Source organism: Medicago sativa, chromosome 8, assembly GCF_051527215.1.
Source record: "Medicago sativa cultivar Bolivia chromosome 8, Bolivia_mono, whole genome shotgun sequence".
Classification (NCBI taxonomy): domain Eukaryota; kingdom Viridiplantae; phylum Streptophyta; class Magnoliopsida; order Fabales; family Fabaceae; genus Medicago; species Medicago sativa.
Window position 1 is genome coordinate 76233092 of NC_140756.1, and position 12906 is coordinate 76245997.

The 12906-nt window shown below is 33.1% G+C and overlaps 2 protein-coding genes across 2 annotated transcripts; one reads left to right on the forward strand and one right to left on the reverse strand.

Annotated features, from left to right (window-relative positions):
* The first annotated feature begins 5354 nt into the window (after positions 1-5354).
* On the forward strand, positions 5355-7201 carry LOC146901632 (protein NOI4-like). The gene is made up of 3 exons (XM_085733797.1): positions 5355-5484; positions 6335-6526; positions 6833-7201. The coding sequence occupies exons 1-3, from the start codon at positions 5476-5478 to the stop codon at positions 6854-6856; spliced, it is 225 nt and encodes a 74-aa protein (XP_085589923.1). The 5' UTR covers positions 5355-5475; the 3' UTR covers positions 6857-7201.
* Positions 7202-8838: 1637 nt separating this feature from the next.
* On the reverse strand, positions 8839-12906 carry LOC146901633 (zinc finger CCCH domain-containing protein 67-like). The gene is made up of 6 exons (XM_085733796.1): positions 11927-12906; positions 11071-11136; positions 10345-10458; positions 9976-10248; positions 9512-9781; positions 8839-9300 (listed from the first exon to the last, which is right to left on the reverse strand). Exons 1-6 carry the CDS (start codon positions 12722-12724, stop codon positions 9103-9105), a joined length of 1719 nt encoding a protein of 572 aa, XP_085589922.1. The 5' UTR covers positions 12725-12906; the 3' UTR covers positions 8839-9102.

Consider the following 12906-nt stretch of genomic DNA (forward strand, 5'->3'; position numbering starts at 1 on the left):
ACATCATTTGATCACTATTGTCAAAAAAGACTTTTAATACAAAAAATTAGTCATGTTTAGTCAAATCATCGACTCTGATATCATATCACTCTTGGGACATAAACTCATAGATCATTTTGAAATTAATTAGTTATTAATTCTATTGATATTCTATTAGATTTAGCTCATTTAAAGTGACTAGATGATAAAATAAAGGTTAAAATAATTTTTTCTTCGTTTATCTTTTACCTAATATTCGTTTTAGACATTTTATCTTTAATCATTTGTTTTAGTCATTCACCTTTTACCTAATATTCATTTTTAAGCAACCAATGTTAGTATGTTAATTGTTAATATGTTAGTATTTGCTTGTGAAAATTGAGCACGAGACCATCCTTAACACTCTCCTCCTTAACTTTCTCACTTCAACCACCAAGTCAACCTTATAACTCCCCTTTTAATCCTTTATCCTTCACAAGTTCGTCCTTTTTTCTATCTCGATATAAAGGACTAAAAGCAAATATTAGATACAAGATAAAAAAATGAGAATGAATCACAAGGCAACTAAAGGACTAAAATGAATAAAAATAAGATAAAAAAAAACGAATGTTAGGTAAAAGATAAGAGCCGGAAAATATATTTTAGCCTAAAATAAAATAAATTTCTAATATATATATATATATATATATATATATATATATATATATATAGACACACACCACTATATAAAAGAGTTAATTAGGTCCTCTTTACTATATAGTTTTTGGTGAATAGATTTAGAAATGGAGAGGATGCTCTGATGCTTTGTCTGGGAGTTTATGTGGGAAGGAGGAGGACTAGAAAAAATTTCCATATTTTTTGAGAGTATTCTTGTAGAGAATGCTAAATGGATGTTTATAATTAACATATTTTTAATTTTGAAAAAATTATAACAACATAGATTGAATTAGAAGAATTTATCTAAGTTCTTCAAAATCTTCTTCCAATATAACTTTTTAGATCTCTAAGAAAAATGATTTTATATTGAAGAAAAATAAACTCCCGAAATCATTTATTACTATTCTTTTTTTTAAAGCCTTACCTCCTAAACACTCAAACATACCCTAAAGACTTTATTTTTTTGGGAAAAATTAATCTTTAACAACTCAATTCATTTTGAAAATTAAATTTAAATATTCTACATAATTAAAGAGAACTTGAAAACTACTACATCGTGACTAAGATTCAACCTCTGACTTCTCCACTTGTTTGTGTGAGTTTTTAATTGTTATTATCAATGATTTGTTTATCTACCACTAAAAACCATTTGAGTAGTGTTTAAAAAAAAAAGTATCGATAACCAGTGTCATCGAGACACTCTTGAAGGATTTCAAAAAAATAAATTATTCCTTAAAAAAATCTTATACTTCAATTTCCAATGCGTTTATTATATACTCCCTCCGTCTTTTTTTATAGGAATAGTTTACAAAAATCACGGGTATTAACAAAAAGTTGTTAAAATAATAAAGTTGCTCATATGCGTGTGATTATTACTAGATTACCCTTAATCAAATATTTAATGTTAATATTTCATATATCAAGACAAATGGGTAGTATTAATAAGGGGTATCTATGGAAAAAGGGTAATCAACGCATATAGAATTTTATATATGATCTTATATTTAAGGACAAAACTTTTTTTGCAAACTACCTATAAAAAATGACGGAGGAAGTAAACTTTTATAAAAACTTATTATTTAAAGCACTTAAAGAGTATCTCAAAGACACTTTTAGCATTTAAAAAAACACATTAAAATAAATTGGTCACCTCCTATCCAAACTTCTCCTAGTTTTTTTTTAAATGCAAAGTAAATTTTGCGGAAACACTCCTAGATTCTTTACCGAGCTGTGATAAGTGAACACATAATTTCAAACACAAAAGAGACACCGTATACTTATTACTTTTTTTATTTTATTTTTTATTTTTTATTTTCCTCTTTCTCTCTTCTCCCATCCCTCCCTGCGTCCTTTCTCTCTCTCATCTCCTCTTCTCTCCGGCCATCGACCACCGGAGACAGTCGTCGTTTTACCCCACAACCAACATCCCTCTCCTCCAATTTCCGTTCACCACCATCATCACCCTTGTCCAACCACCACCATCCCTCAACATTCTTCTCAGATCCATCTCTCACCCACCGCCACCGCTGTCATCACCGTCCTCACCACCACCGTCTGAGATCTCACCGGCAACCGTCTCCTTTTGCTTCTTTGTTATTCAGATCTGACAACCACCGTGTCCTGCAACCATCAGGCCCGTCTCCGATGCTCTCAGAACTAACCACCAGCGAGCTCGTTCAACACTACCACCGCCATCGCCGCGTCCATCACATTCCTTTCCACCACCATCAGAGAGAGAAGTCAGGTAACCAAAAAGAGAGAAGAACGATGACGGAAATAACAGAAGAGTGAAGCTGGCAATTAGAGAGAGGTGGAATTACGATTTTGGTCCTGCACTTTGATTAGAATTACCAAAATGCCACTGATGTCGTATTTGTGTCAGTATTTATGTGTTTGTTTATCATTTATGTTCTTTACCTTTGTTTCCCTTCAAATTCTATAATTTATTTGAGGTGTTGAATGTACATGTCCCCACACCAACTGTTCCTGCATGATGGAAAATTTATAAGTAGCTAGGTGCTGTGCTACCCGGCACAGCGGTGCCCATTTCTTGGCTATGAAGTAAATTTGCTAACGGCTTTTGTTGTCTTTGGTATGCATCTCATTAATGGCCACCATCCACCTGTATTTCAAATCTCGATGCTTCTTCTAGATGAAGTTCTAAATGCCACATATAAGGTTCAATTTATTCAAGAAATTTGAAAATAGAAAACATTCCGGTGTATTTTGTTTGACTTTATAATTTCATTTACTTAGGTTCGACTTATGCTAGCAAATACATGAATTAGAAGTTTCATATTGATTAGAAAGATTAAATATTTTATAAGTTAGATGAGCAAACCGAATTTAATGGATATCTAAGTCCATGCAAAATAGTTAAGACCTCTAAAAGATTTGTGAAAATCCGAGACATTATTGGTGATACTTTCTATGATTGATCATTTCCGCAATTATATTTTTTTTTTGTGGTGGTCGGAATTTGAACCCTGAACCTTGTATATATTATGCATTGTTCTTACCACCGCAATTATATTATTGTTCCTTATAATTCTCATTTTTTGAATTTGATGAAATTCATTTGTTGGCTAAAAAAATCTTTATTTTCTTATGATAAAAGTGAGTGGTACACCTTGTGACATCGCTTATGAGATCATATTTGAAGGTATCAACTTAATAGGTTGTTGACACATGTTTCAAGCTACATGAGGCATGTGTGGTTTCATGTGTCTTACCCAACCAGTACGATTTGAAAGCTATTCTATTTTTTCTACTACTATACTCCTATGTACTTATTGAGTCCACTCTACTATACTCACATGTTTCAAAAAAAAAAAAAAAATGAGTTATTTCTCTTAATTTTGACTTTGTTGTAAGTGACTTACTTTTGTTTGATAATGAGCCTAACTCTTTGACGGATTTTTCTTAAAAAATAACAGGGAGTGACGAGGACCACCAAGAAGCTCAATGAGAACAAGATGGTGTTGTTACTATAACTATATAATTAAATCTAAGAGACTTGAAATGGGGATGGAATGAAATATTGTTATGGTCGGTGTTGGTTGAAAATATACATATTATAGAAGTTTCACATTTGTTTAGAATTATAAAGAAAGAGATAGATCAAGGTTATATATAAAATCTAGTTCTTTGTTACAAGATGCGTTGGTTATAAACACTTTAAGTTTGTGTAGGATTTTTGTTCTTTTCTCTTCTACTCTTGTCTTAGAGTGTTAGAGATGTAGTTAGTTATTTGTTTTGGAGGTTGTGAGTGAACTAGTACCGATGTATTGTAAAAATTTGCATATAGTTTTATTCTTTGGTTCGTTAGGCAGTATTTATGGTTTTTCTCCAATTATATATTATGTTCATCATGTGTTGTGATTATGTTCATTTATTTTCTCTATGTCAATTTTTTTCAACTGTTACTTTATTGCATTTTAAATTTTTTGGATAACCCAATGAAAACAAGCTATTACAAGTGCTGCTTATTGCTTACTATGAGTCTTCTTAAAAGTGGTAAAATTGGTTAAACTTGGTTTTAATATCTCTTTAGAAGTCTACTATTGTTTAATTCTGACACATAGGTTGGTCTTGGTAATTTAGGAGTGTGTTTAACATTCAGCTTGCATACTTTTAAATAGGAATTTCCTCACGTTTGTAACTAGTTTTATGATAATAGAATTTGACAAGTTTTCATACTTGCGTGAGGTATAGAATTCTCTCAAGAGTTTTTATATCTCTTTTGTGTTAAAACTTTTTGGTCTTATCTTCCTCATCAAGGTTATGATTATCACTCATCTTCTAATCTTCTAATTTAATATACTTTGTAAGTTTTCAATTTGTTTAAAAACAAAATACACACAAAAAATATTGAAACCCTGATTAGGGATTCCTTTGCTTTCATATGTACAACCTGATGTTTAGCATTTTTTATTTTATTTTAAAGAAAATCTATGTTGTCTATATGAGTTTGGTGTCACCTGAATAAAAATGCCATCACCTCAAAGTAAGATGCGGAAGAAATTGTGTACGAACTATCATTTATTTCGAAGAAGTCAAATAGATTCATCGAATTGCGTAGGAACTATCAAATTACAAATGAAAAAAAAAACATAGGAGATGAAAATCGTTCAAAATAAAAACAAAGAGGTAAACATCATACAATTACAATACTTGAGGGAGTGAAATGAATATGCTGTCGCAGTTTAAACTAGTTTTACATCAACGTCAAATAAAAATAATGTATTTGATAGTTATCTTTAAAATACGGTTAGAAACAACAAAGTAACCCTACAGGCTACGCTGCATAGTCATTAAACTAAAGAAAAATAGCACAAAACATAGGTGCATTTCCTTAAATATTTTTCGTATCATTCTTCGTGTAAAATTTATTTTTTATAAACTTTAAGAAAATTGTAAATTTGAAAAGTCATAGATAGTTATGATTATTTTATGTAATGAACCACACAAAATGGAAAAAAAAAATGTTACGTTGAATATTGAGTTTTTGCATTTCAAAAAAGAATATTGAGTTTTTGAAGTTTCTATTTAGACATGAGTTATGGTCGTTAGGGAGAGCTAAAATTGAAAATGCAATAACTAACAAGACAGTTTCCGTTGACCGTTGTTGTTTCTATTATCATCCAACTAAGCAAACTACGTGGATTTGTTAATTCTGTTTTGATGTACATTCCTGTCTATTCTAACAAATCCTCCTTAAAATTCTATATTATTTTCTGTCTGGAACACAAGTCTTTGTTTGTGTTCCTCCTCAATTTTATTTTTTGCTTTGGTCTTTTTCTTGTCTCAATCCAAATCTCTACCTGCGATTCTCACCTCATGGCTTCGGTATTATTCTTCACTTTTTTCCTATCATCTTCATTTTATTTCTTTTTGGTATTAACACATAGAATAATTCATGTTATATTGTTTGTTAATGGATCGTTAGTTGATTCAAATTTTATCCTTTGCATTGCATCATTGTAAATTTGATGGTGATCATCATGATGATAAATATGGAATGGAATAACGTTTTTGAGAAACGTTTCTTTGTCTACTTTTTATTTTATTTTATGGATTGCACATTGTTCATTGATAAATGTAAATGAGTTAGGGAGACAAGAAAATGAATAGGTTCAATTTGGAATCCAAATAACACTTTTTCTTTTCTTTTTTAAAATGCTGCAATTGAAAATTCTCATATGTACAAACTTTTTGACCCGGTTGTTTCAAATGGACATGAAATGAAACCAATGTTCATGTTTCTTTACTTTTGGGGGATTTTTTTTTTTTTTTTTCAATTAGTACAAGATTTTATTGATAGGGTTGAATAGTCAAATATTGTCTTTATTTAAAAAATTAAGATGATGCATAATAAGGTCATTCATCAATTTTAAAGATTGTACAACATGATATAAGCTCTATTTGGATTGGCTTATGAATAAATTATTTAGAGCCATATCTATGGGGTATTTGATAGAATGGTTGAAAGAGGTTACAAAGATAGTTAAATTGTTTTTATAAACTATCTTTGAAAGTTATTGAAAACAACTTACAGAATATACATGAAAATAGTTCAACTACATTTTTTTTTTATACATAAGTCGTAGCATGATAAACACTTAATTAAGTTGTTTTATTAAACACACTCATAGTATCATCCTGCACTAACTGTTGAACATTTGGTTGATAAATACAGCAGGATAAAGGTCGACCATTGCCTAAATTTGGTGAGTGGGATGTGAACAATCCTGCCTCAGCCGAAGGTTTTACAGTCATTTTCAACAAGGCTAGAGATGAGAAGAAGACCAATACTTCTATCAACATGGCTACTCCACGTACAGCTGATCCTGTCTACAAGAATGACAACCATCCTAAATATCCTCGAAAGGTTAAATTAAGTAGTTCATTCATGCTAGTGTTATTTGTATCTATTATTGTTGTTTATGGATGTTTAACTAAAGAGATACTTTAATCGAGGGAATAAGTTGATTGGCGTGATACATGTTTCAATTTAAAGAACTAAATTGTTACTTCGCAAATTTAATTTGAAAGGCTAAATTGACCGACCATTACAATTTTTAATGACTAAAATGTCTATCTAATCGTTTCGTATAGTTGTCTGTTTTGACTTGTTGTTTAAATATCCTTCTCTAATGAATTTTATTTGATATCTGAAATGAAATTTGAAATGCAGAGTAAGTGGTTTTGCTGCGGTTGATTCTACGGTGATTTAGATTTACGCGCCAATGGATATGCTGGGAATAGGGATTAGACAACAAGAGCAATCTACAAACCCTCAATTGTTATGTTGAACCATGTTCTTGCTGGATCACAACCTGATATATTGTTGATGTTAGTTGTAAGCAAGTTGAATTTTGAACACCATTTTTCCTTCTTTTTTGTTTTGAGAAGATTGATCACACATTGATTTAGTTCTTATCGTGTAAGAAAAATTACATGTGCAAGAAAATAGTGTAAAATGTGATGTAATATAAAAAAAAAGTTGTACAAATATAATAAAAAAAATAAAAATTGTATAAAATAAAATTGCCTTATTATTCAATCCTATTTATCTAACTTGACCAGTTCTATCATTTTTGTTCTGTAAAGATAGTTTTGTTTAGCGTCTTGTTTACTCATAACAAGTATTGAATAGTTGTCATGCTAGGAATACTCTCCAACCGGGTCCCTTTAACTTGGACCAGTGTATATTTTGGTCCAACTTGGACCAGTGAAATTAGCTGGTATCACAAGTTGTGTTCTAATTATCCCATGCCATACACCCCCTTATAGAAAACATGCTAGCAACTCCTTTTCCCTAGAGTCTAGATGCACATGAGTATGAGTCTTGCAAATTCCAGAATATATAGTCAATTTATGTATCTTATTAAAAATAAATACAAGCCACTATAAAAATTTCTAAGAATGAAATTCGTAATAAAAATAAAAACGTAACTATTAATAAGAGATTGGCATCCAAACTTGATAAAAATTAATAAAAGTTTTTTTTCCTTTCAAACTCTTCACTCATGTAGTTTCTTTTTTAACAAATCTTATTTTATTTTCCGTAAATAGTTTTTTCTAAAAAAAATAAATTGGCTGATATTAGTATATTACTTTACGTTACTCTCAATAGTTTTTTTTTCACAAATCTTATTTTATTTTCCGTAAATAGCTTTTTCTAAAAAAATAAATTGGCTGATATTAGTATATTACATTACGTTACTCTCATCTTGTGTTATATAAATTACTTTGTCCGTATTTTATTGTAGCAGATTTTTGACAAATTTTATTTTATTTTCCGTAAATAGTTTTTTCACAAAATGACAAAGGTTCATGTTTAGACCCAACCCATAAATTTACATAAACCTTGTCTATCATTCAACTTGTACAACAGGTACTGAATAATTAATCTCAACCGTATGTATTAAATATTAATATATCAATGGTCAGCCTTTAACTGGTCCAAGTTGAACCCCAACGTTTACTGGTCCAAATTAAAAGAACCCCTCTCCAACCTACTTCTATGTTTCTCTTGTCTCCCCCTAGGGTTTTGAGAAACCAAGTGTGCGTATTAAAAAAAACACTAATAGTTTGCTGCTCCATCTCACAAGCGAAGAGGGCAACTATTCACAATCATAAAAAGATCGTCTCAATGAGATTTCAAACAATCAGAGATGGTGAATGCAATCTGAATGGCTTGTGCAACAAGATTCCCTATGCCGTGGCCACAAGCACATCCAGCTATACTAATTTAAACACAAACACAAATGAGGGTGTAGCGACCCAACACGGGATAGGGTCTGGCCATGCTCATGACGTTTAGAGTGCGCACAAAGACACAATAAAGAACAATGAAAAATGGGATCATCGCACAAAAGTGAGGCATATTAACAGAAAGATTCAAGAAAGATAGCAATTAAGTAGTAAAGAGAAACATGATTCAAAACTAGAGAAACCCACACAAATTTAAGCACTTTCTCATTTTTCCTGCTGGGGCATATGCATATGAATATGACCCAAATGGCAGAAGCATTTAACTGCAGGGAAAGAGTGAATGGGGTTAAATAAAATGTCGCAGAATTTTAAAATCATTGCACTATGCACCGGCTATTGGTGGTAGTACTGGTTAGCACGGCTTTCAACCCTGACTTTTAAACTTCAAAACTCCATTGGCAACTGTTGAACAAGAAAGCGACATTCACAACCATCCAAACCAGTTAACTTTAATCCAAAGGAACCAGAAATAACAGATAATCAATCTGCAGATGCAGATGTAACCTGTAATAAATACATAAGAGATTTGTCTGACATATATAGATATTGATATTCTCTGCAAAGCTTGTATTTAGCATTGCACAGAGCCATAAAGTTAAATAAAATGTATCATGTTTAGGAAAAAAAAAACTAGAGGTTCTGGGTCTGATTGTATCCAAAAAGATAGAAGATCCTTGACAAAGGCTTTTAGACAGATTGTTGAATTGTTGCATCACTTGCACTTCCACCCATCCCAGCCACCTGAGCATTAGCTGAGTTTGCATAGGATTGTTGTCCGAGTCCAGGCATCATTAGGGGAAGTGCGCTTTCTGGGTGGTCAAATCTACAAGCTGGCCCAAATTTGCAAATTCCATAACGACTATAGTGCGAGCAGACACTCTGGTCCTGGATTTAAAGACAAATAAAATATTAAGCATGATTAACTAGCCAATCTACTTCAAAAAAAAACTAGCCAATCTACTTAGTAGCCTCATACGACTAATCATACTAAAGAAATAAATCAGAAACTAATAAACTCTAGTAACTACTAGGTTATATTGCCCTGTCAATTATCTTTTAAAGATTCCATAGAAGCAAAAACAGCAGCATAACTTACAGGTCTCAAAGGCAGGCCCTTGTCACTAAGGTTGCAAGGAGGCAACTTTGCAACCCGATTCTTTGGATGGTGAAATTTACAATTAGATTTGAACTTGCAATCCCCAGTTTTAATGAAGAAACTGCATTCAGGTTCACCAGGCCTTTCTGGAAACACTTCAAACGGCATCTGCTTTTGATGGTGCATGTAAACATTTGTTTCAATTGTTGGGTTGTTCATGACATAAGTAGAAGATGGATGCATGATCCTCTCTGATAAGTAGGCAGGTGCCTTTACAAACCACAGACAAGTCAAATTGATTAGGAAAACTTGTAAGAGTTCAGTTGGTAGAATATGTAACTCATGGAACAGGGGTCATTAAGATCGCATAATAGAAAATGGTAGACTAAATTGTATATTGTACTCATTAGAAGAAAAAAATAATCCTTGCCAGATGGCTTTTGGTATTGAATCTATGTATTTACCTGATATCCATTCCAATCAGAAGTTTGGGGAGCAAGTCCTTGAGTAGGCGTAGGCATCAATGGAGCAAAAGGTGTTTCATTTAACTTTCTTGAAGAAGACCATGAGGCGACAGGTTGTTGTGATACACCTCGTAGTGAAACGGACCCTCCATTACCATACCCTGATTGAGGATCAGATCCTCCGACAGTTGTAGGATCAGGATGATTAAACCTACAGTTCGATCCAAACTTACAAGAGCCAGTGCGCATGTAATAGGGGCACTCTCTCTCTCCCTGTAACACAAAACATTTTAAATATTTCAGAAAGAACTATTTTACAAGAATACAAAGAAAGATATTATATATCTTCTCAATGGTAATAAGTTGTACCAGACGAATAGGTAAGCCGAGAAAGTTAAGTTCTGAAATTGGTGCTGTGAACCCTCTTGAGTGGTTGTACTTACAAGCTTTTCCAAACTTACAACCTCCAGACCTTTGATAATACTGCCATACCAAAAGATAAAAATCAATAAAAATATGAGTAGAAGCATGATGCTAAAAGTTCTATTATCATTGCCATTATCAATATTATCCTTGCTAGGAAAGCATAATAAAGCTTAACAGAAGAACTCTGTCAACTGACATGCCATTGTAAAAACCAAACAACCATGTTTGCTTCCTCTGTTCGTGGCTCATGTACACTAGCATAGATTAACACATAATCCTGAGAATCAGAGTGTCCATAAGTGACATCTATTAATCCTAAGCAGCCAGTAATTATTAATCAAGGAATTTTAGTGCAAGATATATTGCTTTTATGTCCTACTCTTTAACCCAGGTCCCCTTGGTACTACAAGTAAAAGTGCAGAACAACGTCGGATAATATGACAGCACCTAAGATTGAACATAAACGATCTATGACCTTAAGGTGACACAAGGAAATGAAAAAAACATGTTAGGTTTAATATCATAGAATAAACCTTGCACACAGTCACGGGGAACTTGTATTTTAAATTTTAATGAATATAAATAACATAAAAAACCAGAGTGATAGTGTGATAGTAATACGTTAAATTTGCAACATAATTTGTTTAGAATAATGATTTAGACAATAACCTTGCATTCTGTCTGGCCCGCGTTCTCTTCTGGTTCTTCTCTTTCTCGCACCTTCTCCCTAACAGCCTGCATTTGTAGTCAAAACACCAAAACAAAGAAAAGAATATTTTAAGATATCAACAACAAATAATATGTGCCCAGTCATAAAAGCCAATAGAACATGTTTGCTATGTTCTATCATGAATGAAAACACCTACTGTCCCTCCTAAAGTAAAACTTTCTCTTCCATTTTTATAACCCTAGCGAAGTCCTTACGCCATATAGTAGAAGATCTCACTAGGAATATAACTAAAGTCGGAAGAACTAACTAATCAAGCAATGGCACAGACAAAAAACAGAGGCCAAAACAGACATTTTAAAGGCATTGCGATTTGCAAGCTTGGTAGCACCGACACTTCTAATAGAAGTTGTGTCTGATGTCCGACAATGTTAGTGTCTGACACCGACATGACACTAACACTATCACATGTGATTACATTCAATTATGCCATTTTTTCAAATTATTACGGGTGTTGACGTGTCAGTGTCAGTGTCGCGTGACTCATGTCCGTGTATGTGCTTCAAAGATTGCAAGGATATCAATTTCTCTCCAAAAATCACAATTCAACATTAGGTACAAACCAACAAAGATGCAACAGTTATTACCAGTTCTTCCAATCAAAAATACTACATTCAGCAAGATCAAAATGTCCACCACAAAAACAAAGGGTATTTGGGGCAAAAGGTAAATTCAAGCTTAAACCTTAAATTTCAACAATGCCATATCTAAAGGGATTCATCAGCAGCATCAGTAACAAACATTAAACAAACACAACATCTCAGAAATATACAAGAGAAGAAAGAGAAAATAAATAACCTGGTTTTGGTTTTTCCTCCTAATGGGGTGATTAAATTTGCAGTTGAATCCAAACTTGCAACTCCCAGTCTTCATATAAAATGAACAATCTTCAGCTTCAGGCCTCAAAGGGAATTGATGAGTTCCATCGCTGCTTTTCTCTTCCTTCTCATCACCATAGCCATAACCGTCACCATAACCATCCCCATATTCAGCACCATAACCAGCACCACCACCATCACCACCACCATAACCCCAATCATCAGCATCTCTACCACCACCAAGCTCTTCATTCACATTCTCATTCCAACTATTAGTATCCCAACCTTTGCTGTCTCCATCAACATCAACCCTTTCTTCACCCTCAACAAATTCTTCATTTTCACCCTTAACAGATTCTTCTTCATCTTCCTTTTCACCCTTCAGAGATTCTTCATCACCAACTCGTTCGCCATCATCAAAGTTCAAAACTTTATCATCAGTTTCAGCACCCCTTTCATCTCCAACTCGTTCACCATCGTTAAAGTTCCAAACTTTATCATCAATTTCAGCACCCCTTTCATCGGAAACTACTTCACCATCGTTAAAGTTCGAAACTTTATCATCAGTTTCAACAACTCCTTCATCTTCAACCTTCAAATCCAACTTCTCATGAAGCTCCACAGCAAGTTCATCATCATTCTTTTGAACCGTTTGATTGAGATCTGACGGTGGAGAATGATGATCAACTGGTGAAGATTGTTGAACCTCAGAACCCAGTTGGGGTTCTTCGGCGTTGGAAACAGTAGCAGCTAAATCGATTTCTTCAGAGTGTTCCATTCTCCCTCCACATTTCAAACCCTAATAGCAGAAATTGATTTTTGTAACGAAGAAAAAGAAGAAGAAGAAAGATCACACACTGACGCGGAGAGAAGTAAATAACAAAAAAGTGAGAAAAAAGGTTTTTATATGGGGAATCAGCAAAGGGAGTGAAGAAACCAGGGGCAGTGTGTGTGAACAAA

Bases quoted from the DNA above. Each gene is read 5' to 3' on its own strand.
- LOC146901633 (XM_085733796.1), bottom strand. From the start codon at position 12,724: ATGGAACACTCTGAAGAAATCGATTTAGCTGCTACTGTTTCCAACGCC. The intron at 11,137-11,926 runs GTTATTTATTTT...CTACAAATGCAG, and splicing joins GGAGGAAAAACCAAAACCAG to GCTGTTAGGGAGAAGGTGCG. The intron at 10,249-10,344 runs GTACAACTTATT...TTTGTGTTACAG, and splicing joins TCGGCTTACCTATTCGTCTG to GGAGAGAGAGAGTGCCCCTA.
- LOC146901632 (XM_085733797.1), top strand. The intron at 6,527-6,832 runs GTTAAATTAAGT...TTTGAAATGCAG, and splicing joins ATCCTAAATATCCTCGAAAG to AGTAAGTGGTTTTGCTGCGG.